The sequence below is a fragment of the Panulirus ornatus genome, chromosome 59 (assembly GCF_036320965.1).
Source record: "Panulirus ornatus isolate Po-2019 chromosome 59, ASM3632096v1, whole genome shotgun sequence".
Classification (NCBI taxonomy): Eukaryota; Metazoa; Arthropoda; class Malacostraca; order Decapoda; family Palinuridae; genus Panulirus; species Panulirus ornatus.
In genome coordinates, this window is record NC_092282.1 from 8698392 (window position 1) to 8717225 (window position 18834).

An 18834-nucleotide genomic window follows, 5' to 3' on the forward strand; every position below is an offset into this window, starting at 1 on the left:
ACCATGCTAATGATATCATAAAAAGGTTTGCCTTTTAAAAAAAATTAAATCAGAAGCAGGGATAGAGAATGACTGAAAACTACAGACCACTTTTTACCACTACCCACATGACCCTCAGTGTTGCTTGAGCCACAGGTCTTTCAGGGGAAGGGCAGGGGCTCTTGAGATGTAAATATTGTTTGGGTGTGGTAGTATGTGCCTTGTAGCTGTGGCACACACACATACCTGTTGGTGTGGGAGAAAATAAAAAAGCTGGAGTACGGGGGCAAAGGCTTGACTTTGGTGGCGGTACTAAGTTGCGAGGCACGACGGGGCCGCATTCCTTGTGGGCGCTTCTCTCCATCACCATCATCCTCTTCTTCTGCAACACACCAGCAGCCAAGGTGGTGAAGGGAGCAGTGGGAGCCTGGCCAGGGGGAAGATACCTGGCCAAGGGCATAAGGAGAAGCAGGGAGCAAGGAAAAGAAAGAAGGTATCCTGGGATAACATGTTAGAAATGAGGTGGGGGACTGCCGCTAGAACAAATATGGAGGCTGCATTTGGTAGGACATGGACTCTACCAACTGAGGTATAAAAATGTGAAGGAGAAAAAGACTACAGTAAAAGATGGAATGTATATAGAAAGTGCATTAACAATGTACGGAGGAAGGAAGAACTGAAGCCGGGACAAAAAAGTAAAATATAGGGGGCAGAGCAGCTAATTTGTTATGAAACATCTGAAGTAGGGAGTCTTGGGGGATATAGGGAAATTAACTAGATGATGCATGTGACAAAAAGTTAAAAGAAAGGAGAGAAAGGCAATAAGGAATCAGAAATAGAAAAAATATCAGGAAAGTAAGGGAAAGAGAAGTGTATGAGAGAGTAATAATGGTGAAAGAGGATATTTAGTATGAGTTGCAAACAGAGAGGTAAGAGTAACAGATAAGAATATGGAATGTATAATAAAGGGATTAAAAACACATATGAAAATATATACAAAGAAGGAGAAGGATGAGGAAAATTAAAAGGCAGAATAAGGGGAAAACATTCAGCATATAATCAATAAAGGTAGTATAAACTAAGGCACATGTTCTAAAACTGAGAGGAAATCATATTCAAGCTCAAGTTAAACAGGTGACTCATTACAAAAAAGAAACCATGGTCTAAGTAAACCTCTAAGGCAAATATTATTTCTTCTGGCAATACTTGCTGTAATTCTTAGCTACCTTGATTGGTTCAGTTAATGGTTTATAGGAGTGAAATAGAAAAATAAGATGATTCATATTCTAAAATTACAAGTTATCCTCTTCTATCAAAATTGCTCCATCCTATGTTTTTGCCATTTATACTCCTACTAACAGGAAATCACCTGAGAGCAACACCTTAGGTCTATGTAATCTTAAGTGCCAACAAATCTACAGATGGAGAGAGGTTAATGAGAGGATGTCTCACACATGACAGTATAACTTGTGGGGAATAATCGTATTGTAAATGACTCCCAGTTAGTTTACAACTGCCCTGATATGCTTTCATGACTGACTGTTCATAATCTGAGTAGTATGTTAGGATATGTGGGAAGAGTTATACCAATTGCTTGCTTATCAGGAGCAAAAAGTCTTCTCAAAAACCCACAGCAACTTAAACCAAAAGACTAAGCTACTAACTTCTCTAAAATAAAGCTAAATGATCCTCTCTTGCTGAAAATGTATTAATTGCAGTTACAATGAATGAAAAAAATGTGAAATGTGAAAGATGGTATTATTAATCTTTCAGATAGATATGCTGAGATTTACTGTCATCAAGTGTCATGAATATTGATTCATCAAAGAAATGAGGGCATGATCTCCAAAATTACAGATTGGTGTTGATTCACATGCACCCGAAAAGAATGTTGTAATTTCCTAGTCTGGTGAACAGACAATATAATTTCTCTGGTAAGTTTTACAAAACAGAGCAAAGAACCTACTTCTGCAGGAAACAATTGAAAGATGATGGGGAAATTATCATTGAATATTTCTCTCCATCTAAGCAAAATCAACCACCCCCAAAACATTTGTAATAAATAACCAGAAACTTAGACAAGGCATGTAAAATTATGATTCATATGACAGCATAAACATCATTCAAATATGTATGAGGAAACTTAAATGTCCCGTCTCAGAAACTTAATCCTATGAATGATCAATGAAAATAAGATGCTAGTATTCAAACCTCTACTAGGTAAGACAGAAAACAATTACAGGTGATACATCTTCCTCAAGGTAATTTCTAAAGAATTGGCAATGGATACAATAATCACACACACACAGCTGTTGGCAAAGGGTCAGTTGTATAAAACTTACCCACATAACGTGTTTAGGGACAGAATCTCTGAAGATGATTAAAGTTATAATCCTGTATAATAGACTAACTGAAAAATTACCCATATAAATATGGAATACCCTACTACATACACGTACACCACCGATTTTCTGGCACTCTTGGTTCCAAAGTCTTGCCGGATTAACCATTTTGCAGGACCGACCGTGGTAATGTAATAATGATTTATCAATACACCTCTGACCCACTAATTATACATCTCCAATGTGTCTAAAGCATACCAAGGACTGCTAGAAATTTAAATAAAACAAACATTAAATGTCTGAGCACCCTAAGATGACAGGTATGTCCCTAGATTGTTTGAAACCTGTGGGGTCTTCTTTGTCTTCTGTTGTTAGTGTTTTCCTAGGTGTGCATTCCCTGAATAATGCAGTTTCATCTGCATTACACACCTGCTGAGGACTGAGGTGCTCTTCAGCAATGAGTTTTGCAAATTCGTCAACATACTCGGCAGCTCCTTCGTGGTTTGCAGACCACTTTTCTCCGCACACTTTATCCATGGATACTACATAACGCTTCTTGAATCTTTGAAGCCATCCTTCACTATAGTCAAGCTCATGTTTTAATTCAAGTTCTTTATGGAACAACATAGCCTGGTCCATTATCATGCTACCTGACAAGTCCACTCCATCACTCTGATGCTGTAGAAACCATTGATCATGTATAGTACTCTAACCATCTTTCATAGTTTTTCTAATTGTCATTTGCTTCTTGGAATCACTGCCTGCATAGAATTTCAATATTTTTTCCCTTTGCTTCTTTATGTCATAAACAGTTGATGAGCCAATACAGTAGATGTCACACAGCATACGCACTAAAACACCACGGTCCATTTTTTCAACGGTTCTACTTTATCTTGGATCGATATGGATTAGTGTTTACGTTTGAAACCACGACTGATGCTCTCATATATCTTAGAAGCCATAGCTATGGTTAAATTTAAGCAAAATATGCTAAAAATCTCCCAGAATTGCAGTATCACCAACAACAAGTGCAGTCTAAAGACTGTAAATAGCGCGCCCTACACACAACGCCATCTGTGGCCGCCCAGCAAACTAGTCTTGTTGCTGCAGTAATTTCAAGTTCCATCATGAAATTTTGTCTGGACTGAAGGAGGTGCCGAACCATCAGTTGCCAGAAATTCGGTGGAGTATCTGTACTAAAACTGCTTTTTATTAAGCTGCTATTCTATGTTTCCTCTACAAGAAGAACATTAATAAGAAAACCACAATTGCAGCTAAGAATCATCCTCAAGATTAATTTGAGTCATCTCCAAACTATCTATGATTTAAAATAATAAACTTCACACTAAGAATTTAAATAAACATAAAAACATCTTTAAAGGGAAAAGCAGCTATATCCTCCATATGCAAAAGACTAAGTTTTATCTACCTTTCTATGATCAATCCATTTCAAATTTAATAGAATCGGTTGGGCACATAAAACCTCTTTACATCGCTCATATACACCTTTAACTCATGCCTAGTGTGTTATAGGGAAACACTGACTTCCATGCTTGTGACACTGCTTTTCATATTCTTACTTTACAAATGATACTGCGATCCGTCAGGCAAGACCAATGTCCTTGCTACCAATTCCAGAGACAAAACAGTCTCAATGCATACAATCTCTAGCCAATCCTCCAGCATATTCATATGAAATGTCTACACATCTAATCAAATCACTCAATACATCTATCTATCTCCCTCACAGTCTACGTCTCTCATTTTACAATCAACTATACTGATATATATCAACCCGATGAGTTTTCCTGTGAAAGCGCTACATTTCTTTTCAGTTCTATCGTCTAAAATTAAAGAGAAATGAACCTATTCTTTTAAAATGAAATATCTTTTCTTCATTCAAATTTTCAAATGACCTACCATTTGATGCTAAACTTGCAACTTCATCTTCACTGCATACTCACATTACTTGAAATGTACTTCCTAATCCAATAATAAGGATCCTTGGAACTACTCAAGCCCACAAATAACTAACAACATGCAAAACATTTAGCAACTAATTCAGTATGAGAGCTCATAAAAGGATATAGAGGTACACTGCCGAATCTCCGACAACTGATGGTTTGGCACGTCCTTTAGTCCGGACAAAATTACATGAGGGAGTTTGAAATTACCACGGCCATAAGACTAGTTTACTGGGTGGCCACAGATGGTGTTGTGTGTAAGGCGCGCTTATTTACATTCTTTACACTGCACTTGTTGGTGGTGATACCGCAATTCTGTGATATTCTTAGCTTATTTTGCTTAAATCTAACCCTAGCTGTGGCTTCTAAGACATGTGAGAGTGTCAGTTGTGGTGTCAAATGTTAACACCAGTCCATATCGAATCCAAGAAAAAGTAGAACTGTTAAAAAAAATGGACCGTGGTGTTTCTGTGTGTAAGCTGCGTGACATCTACAGTATTGGTTCATCAACTGTTTATGATATAAAGAAGCAAAGGGAGAAAATATTGGAATTCTATGCAGACAGCGATTCCAAGAAGCAAATGATGATTAGAAAAACTATGAAAGATGGTAAGAGTACTGAGCATGATCGAGTGATGATGGAATGGTTTCGACAGCATCGGAGTGATAAAGTGGACTTGTCAGGCAGCATGATAATGAACCAGGCTAAGTTGTTCCATAAAGAACTTAAATTACAACATGAGTGTGACTCTAGTGAAGGATGGCTTCAATGATTCAAGAAGTGTCATGGAATTTCCATGAATAAAGTGTGCGGAGAAAAGTGGCCTGCAAACCACGAAGGAGCTGCTGAGTTTGTGGACAAATCAGCAAAACTCGTAGCTGAAGAGCACCTCAGTCCTCAGCAGGTGTATAATGCAGACGAAACTGCATTATTCAGGGAATGCACACCAAAGAAAACACTAAAAACAGAAGACGAAGAAGGCCCCACAGGATTCAAACAATCTACATACAAACTTACCATCCTAGAGTGCTCAAACATTTGATATTTGTTAAATCTAAATTTCTAGAAGGCCATGATATACTTTAGACACATGGTAGATGTATAATTAGTGGGTTAGAGGTGTGCTGATGAATTATTATTTCATGACCACGCTTGGTCCGGCAAAACAGTTAATCCAGGAAGGCTTTGGAACCAAGAGTGCCGGAAAATTGGTGGTGTACCTGTGAATGTAGTGGTGATGTGAGAAGGAGATGGAGTGAGTATTTTGAAGGTTTGTTGAATGTGTTTGATGATAGAGTGGCAGATATAGGGTGTTGTGGTCGAGGTGATGTGCAAAGTGAGAGGGTTAGGGAAAATGATTTGGTAAACAGAGAGGAGGTAGTAAAAGCTTTGCGGAAGATGAAAGCCGGCAAAGCAGCAGGTTTGGATGGTATTGCAGTGGAATTTATTAAAAAAGGGGGTAAGGTTATTTAATGTATGTATGACTCATGGTGAGGTACCTGAGGATTGGTGGAATGCGTGCATAGTGCCATTGTACAAAGGCAAAGGGGATAAGAGTGAGTGCTCAAATTACAGAGGTATAAGTTTGTTGAGTATTCCTGGTAAATTATATGGGAGGGTATTGATTGAGAGGGTGAAGGCATGTACAGAGCATCAGATCGGGGAAGAGCAGTGTGGTTTCAGAAGTGGTAGAGGATTTGTGGATCAGGTGTTTGCTTTGAAGAATGTATGTGAGAAATACTTAGAAAAGCAAATGAATTTGTATGTAGCATTTATGGATCTGGAGAAGGCATATGATAGAGTTGATAGAGATGCTCTGTGGAAGGTATTAAGAATATATGGTGTGGGAGGCAAGTTGTTAGAAGCAGTGAAAAGTTTTTATCGAGGATGTAAGGCATGTGTACGTGTAGGAAGAGAGGAAAGTGATTGGTTCTCAGTGAATGTAGGTTTGCGGCAGGGGTGTGTGATGTCTCCATGGTTGTTTAATTTGTTTATGGATGGGGTTGTTAGGGAGGTGAATGCAAGAGTTTTGGAAAGTGGGGCAAGTATGAAGTCTGTTGGGGATGAGAGAGCTTGGGAAGTGAGTCAGTTGTTGTTCGCTGATGATACAGCGCTGGTGGCTGATTCATGTGAGAAACTGCAGAAGCTGGTGACTGAGTTTGGTAAAGTGTGTGAAAGAAGAAAGTTAAGAGTAAATGTGAATAAGAGCAAGGTTATTAGGTACAGTAGGGTTGAGGGTCAAGTCAATTGGGAGGTAAGTTTGGATGGAGAAAAACTGGAGGAAGTAAAGTGTTTTAGATATCTGGGAGTGGATCTGGCAGCGGATGGAACCATGGAAGCGGAAGTGGATCATAGGGTGGGGGAGGGGGCGAAAATTCTGGGAGCCTTGAAGAATGTGTGGAAGTCGAGAACATTATCTTGGAAAGCAAAAATGGGTATGTTTGAAGGGATAGTGGTTCCAACAATGTCGTATGGTTGCGAGGCGTGGGCTATGGATAGAGTTGTGCGCAGGAAGGTGGATGTGATGGAAATGAGATGTTTGAGGACAATGTGTGGTGTGAGGTGGTTTGATCGAGTAAGTAACGTAAGGGTAAGAGAGATGTGTGGAAATAAAAAGAGCCTGGTTGAGAGAGCAGAAGAGGGTGTTCTGAAATGGTTTGGGCACATGAAGAGAATGAGTGAGGAAAGATTGACCAAGAGGATATTTGTGTCGGAGGTGGAGGGAATGAGGAGAAGTGGGAGACCAAATTGGAGGTGGAAAGATGGAGTGAAAAAGATTTTGTGTGATCAGGGCCTGAACATGCAGGAGGGTGAAAGGAGGGCAAGGAATAGAGTGAATTGGATCGATGTGGTATACCGGGGTTGACGTGCTGTCAGTGGATTGAATCAGGGCATGTGAAGCGTCTGGGGTAAACCATGGAAAGCTGTGTAGGTAAGTATATTTGCGTGTGTGGACGTATGTATATACATGTGTATGGGGGTGGGTTGGACCATTTCTTTTGTCTGTTTCCTTGCACTACCTCGCAAACGCGGGAGACAGGAAAAAAAAAAAAACTGTGAATGTATATATGACTTCTTGCAACATGAAATCAGCCTAGAATCTAAGAGCTATTAAGATATTTAATACCAATTATAGCATATCCCTAACATTTAGCTGAATTCGTATCTACACGAGACAAATAATCATCAAAATCAAAGGTACATCTTTAGAATGCCCACAGAATGACCTTAAGGATCATTCATTCTCCTTACAATATTAACACAGGCTTATCCTTCCCTTGCAGGTTTTCATCTTTCATTTACTGATTGTTAATCTATCTGCAAACTCTATTTAAATGGAGAATGCTGCAAATGAGCATGATCTTTTGGGCAAAGATATAAATGATGTAAAGGTTTCTAACAGAGTACATACTGAATCTTAACAACGAGAGAAGACAGTGAAATTCTTTTCCTAAGCAAAATACCAATGACAATGAAAATAACTCTTACTTCTCAAAAGTAATTTACATCTTTTAGATCAGAGAAGGAACTCAGTTCCTTAAAATCATATTCTACCACATCACCTGTTGATGGAGAGCTGGATGAGAAATGACATTTACTACGTTAGTTAACTGAAGCTTTTGAAAAATATTACACAATAATCTTTCTAACAGTCCAAGAGTCTCTAATGACACATCTATCCCACAAATGCATCAGGAAGAGCCTTCTATGACATGTACAACATAGCTCACCAATCAAAATAACCAAAGCATTTATAACCATCATGTCTCAGAGTAATCTATACAGGCTATGGGGAGATATAACTTACAGGCTACTATCTAAATACATATTTCTCTGATGCCTTGTTCCTCCTAGGAACTCCCTCTTCTGGAGTAGGCAAGGCAAAAGTCATGAGGCTGCCCTATTCAAAGACACTTCTCTAATATGTTTTATTCCCTCACACCTTTCTGGGTAATCTTTCTAACATATTCCCTGATATTCCTCTTCCATGGTGCCAGTTGTCTCTACTGCTATCTATTTCCTTCAACCTTACCTTTAAATAAAAATATTCTACCAATGAATCATCATGTGACCATCTGACCAAACCACTTCAAGGTATTTCTCTTGATCCACTTTGTGCCACCACAATCCATTCTTTTCCCTATCATCATCATTTAACTTCTCACAACCATTTCTTCACTTACTACATCCCACTGGCTAACACAGCATGCAATCATTATATAGATCATTTCAGCATTCTGTTTGCTTCAGTTTGCATCTATGTTTCACTCCTATGGGTTGTGTTACCCGACTCCACCTATCTAAGTACAAATGTTAGCTCTTGGAAGTCAGTACACTCTCATCAGCAAACTTCTTATTCGAAAAGAGTCCATCCTTTCCACGCTACTGATCATAATGCAGCCTTGACGCAGCAGATGTCCCATAATAGGGGTCCTGGGATTTGGGTTTGTAAAACCACACTGTCATACCCTTTAAATTCTCCCTGAAGATTCAATAACCCTGCTTCTTTAGAGAGCTACCTCCTTTATTTCATCTTCTATTGAGCTATTAATGTACAAATGGACCCAAATGCTCTACACTTCTGATCTCTTCCAAAAGTTCACCATCAATTGCTACCTGCAAATTCTAATTACTGAGTCTCTAACTTAAAAACTGGTTACATTCTTGGATCCTATTTGAAAGTTCATTGTTCACAGGATGGAGAATAACGAAACTATGATAATTTGCATATAGTTAGAGTACATATTTATACCTGTCTGTAATACTGTGACTAATACATTCTGAAACTAGTATAGCTAAGAGAATATCACATTAAGCAAAATTTAAGTAAAAAATGCAAATTTAAGAAAGTCCAGTTTGCAAATATGAGGGATCATTTGAATGTTGAAGTTGAAATTAGAAAAATGTTTTTTGGAGGTTACTCGTAATTACAAGTGTTTGTAAAGTCGTCAAAAAAGTATTGACCACCTTGTCACTCGTACTAATATGAGACAACAAAATCATACGAAATGCATGAGGGGTTATGAGCATGTGTTGGTACGCTTGTGCCGGTGTTGCCATAGGCCCATCCCCTAAAACTGCTGTAACTACTGGTACTACTGTTGTGTTTAATGCTAGCATATAATGCTGTCATTCATTTATATAGATTACATATTGTGTAAGGATATGTGTGAGCATACTCCACTCTCATCTTATTATGGTGTCCAGTAAGCAGTTATTTTCTTGCTGGAATACAGGCGTGCAGATGTGCATGGCATCTGTTCCAGATAATAATTCTAAACTGCCTACAATTAAGGTTGTCACCAATAACCAGGTTATTCTATCCATCTCTAGCTTTGCTACCTCTCTTCTTGTAAAACAACTACAGGAAAAGTTATGATCAACTCTCTTGCCAGAAGGTATACTTCAGAATGTTTAACACTTTTAACTCATAACAACATTGATTCTCTATTCATTCCCAAGATAGTTAAAAGACTTCAAAAACCAATGCACATACAACAAGATTAACCAGACACTGCAAGGTGAAGCATTTGATTGCTTAATGATTATGAAAGGATCAATTACACTCTAAAGTAAAGAACAATCTGTAAGAAGCTCAATTATATTTGCCTGTTAGCCAGTTATCCAATTAGGATTGGTTTCATCCAAAGGTGTATGGCTTACATCCCTAATTTCCTACAATAAAGCACCTCTATGGAGAAACATCATTCTGTAAAGAAATCACTAGTGAATGAATTTCTTTGTTCCTTACCTGTGATTATTTTTTCATCCCCTATTTGTACAGTATAACAATGATGTTGTACACTCATCTCTTAAACTTTCTCTTCCATCTTGCAACCTTTTAAGCTTTTGTATACTGTTAGGATTCATTATTTCATTCCTAAGTTATTCCATTCGTCCATTACTCTAATGCTAGAGAAATAGTTTTTCACAGCTTTTCTAGTAATCTTCTTGCTTAGCTTCTAGTTATGGTCTGTGGTTACTCTGTCTTCATATCTCATGAAAAATCTTCAATGTTGACATTATCAAACTGGTTTTGAAACTTTAACTTTAAGCTTCTTTAAGTACAATGACCAAAATTGAGAGGGACACTCTAATCATGGTCTAATACCATGACAAAGAGTCTGCTGAAGATTTTGTTATCCATGAACTTAAATGCATTTCTAATTATTTTATATACTTTGTCGCTGTCTCCCGCGTTTGCGAGGTAGCGTAAGGAAACAGACGAAAGAAATGGCCCAACCCCCCCCATACACATGTATATACATACGTCCACACACGCAAATATACATACCTACACAGCTTTCCATGGTTTACCCCAGACGCTTCACATGCCTTGATTCAATCCACTGACAGCACGTCAACCCCGGTATACCACATCGCTCCAATTCACTCTATTCCTTGCCCTCCTTTCACCCTCCTGCATGTTCAGGCCCCGATCACACAAAATCTTTTTCACTCCATCTCTCCACCTCCAATTTGGTCTCCCTCTTCTCCTCGTTCCCTCCACCTCCGACACATATATCCTCTTGGTCAATCTTTCCTCACTCATTCTCTCCATGTGCCCAAACCACTTCAAAACACCCTCTTCTGCTCTCTCAACCACGCTCTTTTTATTTCCACACATCTCTCTTACCCTTACGTTACTCACTCAATCAAACCACCTCACACCACACATTGTCCTCAAACATCTCATTTCCAGCACATCCATCCTCCTGCGCACAACTCTATCCATAGCCCACGCCTCGCAACCATACAACATTGTTGGAACCACTATTCCTTCAAACATACCCATTTTTGCTTTCCGAGATAATGTTCTCGACTTCCACACATTCTTCAAGGCCCCCAGAATTTTCGCCCCCTCCCCCACCCTATGATCCACTTCCGCTTCCATGGTTCCATCCGCTGCCAGATCCACTCCCAGATATCTAAAACACTTCACTTCCTCCAGTTTTTCTCCATTTCTAATATAGACAGCAAATAGTTTGTCACCTTAACAATTCTCCTGAGGTGGAGTTCAGGTGTCGTGGTAGATGCAATGTTGACCCCTTAGTCCCTCTCACTCAGATTCCAGTAACTTATTTCCTTCCAGATTATATTTGTAGCAATATCTTTTCTCACTTTTTCCTACCCTCTTTACATTGCTCTTACTTGGGACAAATTTCATCAACCTTGTATCAGATCAAACTTGGAGCTTTTCTAGGTTTTGGTAAATTGATGTATTCCTCATCATTCTCAACATCTCCTATGACCCTGCAACCATATTCAAGTATTAATCCAAATGAGTGACTCGGCATTAAATCATACCACCCAATGCATGTCACTGTATGGATTTAGGTGTTCCGTTAGTGCAGAGCCTACCCTTGGAATATAAATGGATACTTTCACTGCCAATGGCATTGTCATCAAAAGGAATAACTACAGTTACTCACCATGAATTAACATGTGTGTGTCTGCAGATCATATGCAGGGTTAAGCTGCATATACAAATGGCAACACTTGCATGCATAAGATATCTAAGCAAAGCATGTCATATGTATGAGCAATACTCATCAGACTGCTATCCAGTGGAGTTTAAAGGGGCTGCAGCTTTTACCACCTTATATCTTGTTGCTTTAATAAAACCCTCTCGTCAAGAGACACCAATACATTTCTCATGTGAATGCTGCATGATTTGGCCTTGTGCTTCAAAGAAGGAAAGTTTCTTGACATGGCGCTCATTCTGGCTGATAGGCTTTTCCATCATTCAGCATTAAATTTTTTATCGCATTTACATAATTCAAAATTTCACTGTTTTATCAAGTTGAATATTCATCTTTATGAAGGGACAGTTTAAAGGTGTTCAATATCAATTTTCATGAGCAAAGTATCCATTGAATAACAATCAAAATTATCTCAAATCAAACATCCAAATACATATAATGAAAATATATTGTATCAACACTCCGTATACTGATAAAATAATTGAGGACTTTTTGGGTAAAGTATACTTACAATTATGAACATTAGTGAATGTAACAAAAGGATTACCACAAGTGTTTGTTGAGACAGGAAAACAAAATATAGAGAGGTGTGTAGCAAGGGATAAAGTATTTGCATTCTGTAATTATCTATTTGCAATCACCTATTTGTACCACATGGGGAGATAGTTTCACACTGACAGAGCCCTATCTCTTGAACATTCTCTACTGTCATACATATTTGTAAATATATGTATGCTGTCTGCATTAACCATGTCCTAAACCATCTTATTCCATTCATCCATCACTCATACTGCAGCACTTCTTAACTTTTATAATGAATTTCTCGCTTAATTTCATGCTGTGGCCTCCTGGGTACTCCATCTCTACATCTCACAAAGAACTGTTAAGTGTCTAAATCATCAGTTTGATATAAAAAATTTAAAGGTTGTTATCATGTTACCCCTTAATCCTCTCTCTTCCAAGGCAGGCTAATTTAAAGCCTTTTGCCTTTTCCTGAATCTCAGCTCTCATACTTCTAGTACTGGCTTTGTTGCCCTCCTCTGGACCTTGTCTATTAGCTCTTTAAATTAATCAGTAAATACATAAATACTCAAATAAATAAATGAATAAGTAAATGAATAACTGTCTATGGAATTCAGGTAGCCATTTAGGAAAATATACAGATGAGACATTACAGAACTGGGGGAGCAAAACAGTGATAATTAATCACAAATGAGTTTAACATCAAGGAGGGGTTGGATACATCTATACTTCTACATTTAAGATAAGCACTAACATCAAGGAGGGGTTGGATACATCTATACTTCTACATTTAAGATAAGCACATCAGTGAGATATATCTACATAGTACAAGAAGCAGAGCAAGTTCTATGGGTTATATACTGTGCATTTAGTGCTGTTACACACTGGTTGAACTGCAGTAATATTGTGGCTGATATACATTATATATTTAATGGTGAACATTAAGTGATGAATGTTTTCATGTTGGTTGCATTACAGTAATATAGTAGTTGACATATACATAACTAACTGAAAACTAAGCTATTTGCTTGCTCAGCTGTGTTTTTGTTAATAGATAGCTTAAGGTTGGTACAAGGGGACTGTGGTAACTGATGTTGGTCAATGGAAAATGAGGCAGGAGGAGGTTTCAGTGACGGCTAACATGGCAAGGACTGTGCTAGTGCTGGCACCTGTTGGTGTCATGGAGTTTACACCCTTGGGGAGATTCTCACAAAGTCTCTGGTCCACTACTTCATTGTATGGAAGGTTGGGGCATATGTCAATGTAATGGTGGGTACAACAAGTAACTGCAGTTTTGACACAGGCCTCTTGAGAAACTCTCACTGATTCACTGGTCATTAATTAATATATCTCTCTCACAATTAGAGTCATTAAAGCAAACAGTCTTGTGTGAAGATGGTGGGTCCAATCATGCATAATCCAAGTACCCAACTAGATGGGGTGGTGGGGGATGGTTGATACTTAACCTATGGCAGCTCTAGAGTACCAATGACACATGTCTGACCCCATCAAGGGTTGCATGAGGTGTACTTCTTTAGATGAGATGACCACACTTGAAAAGCATGTTCTAATATTGGCCTAATTTAAGATATGAACAGCTTGGTAAACATTCCCTCGTCCATATACTTAAAAACTTTTCTAATATCTGCCATTGGATGGTTTGTCTTCCTATTTTCCAAATGTGATTGTGGTAACTGATGCTGGTCAATGGAAAATGAGGCAGGAGGAGGTTTCAGTGACAGATGACATGGCAAGGAAAGTGCTAGTGCTGGCATCTGCTGGTATCATGGTCTTTACACACTTCAGGAGATTCTCACCGAGTCTCTGGTACACTACTTCATTGTATGGAAGGTTGGGCAATTGTCAATGTCATGGTGGGTACAACAAGTAACTGCAGTTCTGATACACACCCCTTGAGAAACTCTCACTGATTCACTGGTCCAATCATGCATAATCCAAGTATCCAACTGGATGGGGTGATGGGGGATGGTCGACAGTTAACCTCTGGCAGCTCTAGATCACCAATGACACATGTCTAATCCCATCAAGGGTTGGATGAGGTGTACTTCTTTAGATGTGACGACCACACTTGAGAAGCATCTTCTAATATTGCCTAATTTAGGATATGAACAGCTTGGTAAACATTTCCTTGTCCATATACATAAATATTTTTCTAATGTCTACCATTGAACAGTTTGTCTTCCTAACTATTTTCTAAATGTGGAACTCGGGCAACAGTTTAGGGATCAGGCTCACTTCTAAATCCTACTCACCCATAGAATCCTGAAGCTTATTTCCTGAAAGATAATAATCATATTGAAGCCTTCTTTCATTCCTCCCATCATCATTACTAAATATTTACTTGGGATGAATTTCATCAACCATGAATCAGACCAACCTTAAGCGTCTCTTTAGGTCCGATTGTAAGTTGATGCTAACCTCCTCACTTTTCACAAGCTTCATGACCTTTTGCATAATCTGCAAACACATTCAGGTAAGTCATTTATATACATCAAGAAGAGAACTGGTCCCAGAACAGAACCCTGTGACATTCAGTTGATTACCTCAACCCATTCAGGGAAGGCTCCTCTAACATGCATCCTCTGTTCCCTTTCACTGAGGTAATCTGCAATCCATTGGAGGAGTTTACCCCTTATTTGCACATGGCATTCCAGCTTCATAATCAAATTGTTTATCTAACACATTTGCACACATCTTCAGTACAATTGGTGAAATTCTATCAGAACCACAAGCCTAGTATAGGTCAAGAATTTTCAGTATTTTCTAGATATTTCAATAATTTCTAATACCTTCTCCTCATTCTAACTTACAGATGTTGGAGCTATTGAGTCTTAATCTGTAAAACACTTTTGAACTTGTTATTCATTTCCTACTATACCATCCTCTACAACTTTTTCCTCCAAATCCCTTAGCCTAACTAGCTGTTCTTGAAGTGAAAACTAACTCCTAATAAATTGTGGAAAAGTTTTGGATTTTCTCCCGCCTTGTCTAAAATATTCCTTTCAAAGATTATTTGTTCCTTCTTTCTTTTCTTGCTATACTTACTCCTTCCTCTCTTTATTAAACCATTCTTTCATCTTTCTTACCATTCCCTCTGATTTTCAAGGCTTGAGTTACCTATATTCCTTCACCTCCATTGAAAATTTCACAAAACCTTTCACCACCAAGCTCTGGGTCTAGGCTACTGAACTCTATTTCCTTGTCTACATTAACAAAGAAATGTTGAGGTATCCGTAGTTTCAATGACTATATACACCCTCTTAACTTATTCATATCTAAATACATTTATGTACATCTTGTGAAGTTTTTATATTTGTATTTGAACACTTGGGTAAGAAAAAGAAAAATATTCATATTTGAATACCATGAGAAAGTATTGAAATTCATGTTAACTGGTGTCTTGCTATGCCTGTCATTCATCAAGCCAATCATACTCTATTGCAGACAGCTGAAAATAACCTCTCCAACTGCCACACCTGTCACGAGAGGACCAGCATGAGTTTACATGAGAAAGACAGACAACAGGAGGCCTGATTGGCCCACAACTGGGATGTCTGGAGAAAAAACAAAAAACTCAAAAAAAAATGGATTTTAACTTGACAAGAAAATGTAATTCTGCTCAGCAATTTTTCAAGCTATCATTGATTCCCCACTGCTGCACATTAGCCGTTTAGTGTCCCCATTACCGCTGTTGCTTATACAGTTTATTTCTGGCGTTTTTCTTAGAGTATACCTGACTTTTGAAAGTATCTATAGTCTTAGCATTCATTATATCTGATGGTAACGTATTCCAGTGCTCAACACACCTATAGGAAAAGATGCTTTTTCCCCTACCCACACATCTTTTAGCTTTGAGTTTTATTCTATTTGTCCTGATAACCATATTTTCTTGTACTTTGGAAAGATGCTTGAGACTTACTTTATAAAACTTGTTCAGAATTTTGAACACTTGGATTAAGTAACCATTAAGTCTATAAGTTTGAAGAGAACAGATCCAATTGTTTTAGCCTTTCTTCATGAGCCAGATTTCTAAGGGATAGGATCAATTTTGTCATGCATCTTTGTATTTGCTCTAATTTTTCCTCATCATTTTTATAGTTTGGGGACCAAAACTGGACTGCATATTCAAGGTGTGGTCTTACTAGAGATTTATAAAGTGTGAGAATTGTTTCTGGTGTCTTGTAATCTATGTTCCTGGCTACAAAACGTAACATCTGGCTGCCTTTTTTTACCTGCTGCTTGACACTGTTTAGTGTATTTCAGTTCCTGGCTACAAAATCTAACATTTGGTTGCCTTTTTTTACCTGCTAATTGACACTGTTTAGTGTATTTCAGATTGTTGCTAATGAAAACTCCAAGGTCCTTTTCATCATCTACTTTAGTTGGAGAGTTTCCGAATAGTTTGTAGTTGTAATGTATATTCTTGTCGCCATAGTGCATAACTTTACACTTGTCTACATAAAACTTCAATTGCCATCTGCCTGACTACTCTGCTTGTAAGTCAAGATCTCTTTGGATCATTTCACAGTCCTGCCTGTTTACATCTTTAACTCCTAAGCAGGCATCATCAACAAACTTTAAGATCTTAGATATAAGACTGAGTTCTAGGTCATTAACGTATACTATGAAAAGAATTGGGCCTATGACCGACCCCTGTGGCACACCACTCATTACATCTAACCAATCTGAGGCTTTGCCATTTAATACTACATGCTACACACTTCAGGTAAGCCAGTCTCTGATCCATGTACAGAGTTCTTCACTGATTCCGAGTGCATTAAGTATACGTAAAACTCTCTTGTGAGGTACTTTATTGAAAGCCTTTTGGAAATCTAAACATACTACATCATATGGTAATTTTTCATCCCAATTCTGATAAATGAAATTAAAAAATTCCAGCAAATTCGTCGGGCAGGATCTTCTATTGCAGAAACTGTGTTGATTGTCTGATATAATCTGTGTTCTAGAAATTGGGCAATTTCATCTCGTATTGTTTTTCCATCATTTTACTTCACACTGGCGCAAGGCTAATTGGGCATACTTTTTGTTTCCTTTTATATATATAGGAGCAACATTTGCTAGTTTCCATTTAGTTGGCACCTGACCATCCGATAGAGATTTGCTGAATAATCTTGTTATTGGGTATATTAGCTGTCTTTTGACCTCCTTTAAAAATTTTGGAGTTAAGTTATCTGGGCCGCTGGACTTGTTAGGATTTAAATGGTCCAGGTAGTTAAATACTTCAGAGCTCTATATTTCTCGATTTTTCAACTCTTCTTCATCATATCCTTGAAACGTTTTCACTGGTTAAGGTATTTGGGATGTTTCTTCAATTGTGAATACAGAGTTGAAAGAATAATTTACTATAGTAGCCATTTCATCATCGTCAGTAGTTAGTGTGTCATGTTTGATTAGTAATGGTCCAATTTCTTCTTTTACTGTCTTCCTCCATCATATACATTTGAAGAATTCCTTAGGATTATTCTTAACTTTCAGGAAAGTTCCTTTTTTCTTTCTTGCACTTACTCTGTCTTATGACCTTCTTACACTCTCTTTGGATTATGATTAATTCCTACAAATTTTCATTGGTTCTCATTGATTTGAATTTCTTATATGCTTTCTTCTGGCGAATCAGTTCTTCTGTTCTCCTATTCATCCATGATGGTTCTGAAATACTGCAAGAGCTCTGTAATTTGTGGAATTTGTTAATTTTCAGTCTCAAAAAATGTGTTTTAAGAATTATTCCACATTTCCCCTACTGTGCAATTATCATAGTCCAATGTTTTCAAAATTTGCTTGCCTGTAATCTGGGATCAAGAGTTTGTTGTCATTTATTTCATATTCTAAATTTATCTCTAATCTAATCAAACTGTGATCGCTGTTTGACAAACTTTCTCCTACTTTGCAGTTTATCAAGTTTGTGTCACTGATGAGGATAAGATCAGGAATGTTTTTACCTCTAGTTAGTATTTTGATTAACTTCTAGAAAAGCGTCTTCAATCAGTTCCGTCAGTCTCATTCCCTTTCAGTCACAACATGTTTCAGTTTATGCTTGGACTGTTGAAGTCTACTATCATAGCCTATTTACTGTTTACTGTAGTTTTGATATCATTATATAACATCTTTTTGCTTAGGAAGTCTGCAAATAATGCCGAGATGTACTTTACTTTTGAACTTGTCAGTAATGTCAAAATGAAGAGTCGTAAGTTGTGTGTCTACTTTGCTTATCTTAACAGCGGTCTTTCATAAACATTTTATATCTGGGTACTTCTAACTCGGCGATTAAGTGTTTACACTGAGATTACAATAATGTTTGGTTTTTAGTAACTGCATAGGATATAAGTTCATCATGTTTTGTAACGATGCTCCAGGTATTTGTGTATATCATACTTTTCTTTTGCATTGATTTCTGGACTGAATATGCCTTTTTTTTTTTCTACTGTTGGTATGAGTGTTTGTATTATCCCTGTTAATGCCTACATGTGCAACAGCCGGAGAGAGACAGTTCTCCATATGTTTTG

At 37.9% G+C, this 18834-nt stretch overlaps 1 protein-coding gene across 45 annotated transcripts in view; it reads right to left on the reverse strand.

Annotated features, from left to right (window-relative positions):
* LOC139767191 (muscle calcium channel subunit alpha-1-like) overlaps positions 1 to 18834 on the reverse strand; it is a 1449841-nt gene that overhangs the window by 636961 nt on the left and 794046 nt on the right. For 8 of the 45 annotated variants that reach the window (XM_071696270.1, XM_071696267.1, XM_071696263.1 and 5 more), the window contains one exon: positions 226 to 361. The exons of the other annotated variants lie outside the window; for them this stretch is intronic. In XM_071696270.1, coding sequence (XP_071552371.1) covers positions 226 to 361 — 136 coding nt within the window. The remainder of the gene's footprint in view (positions 1 to 225; positions 362 to 18834) is intronic. 45 annotated transcript variants of the gene reach the window in all.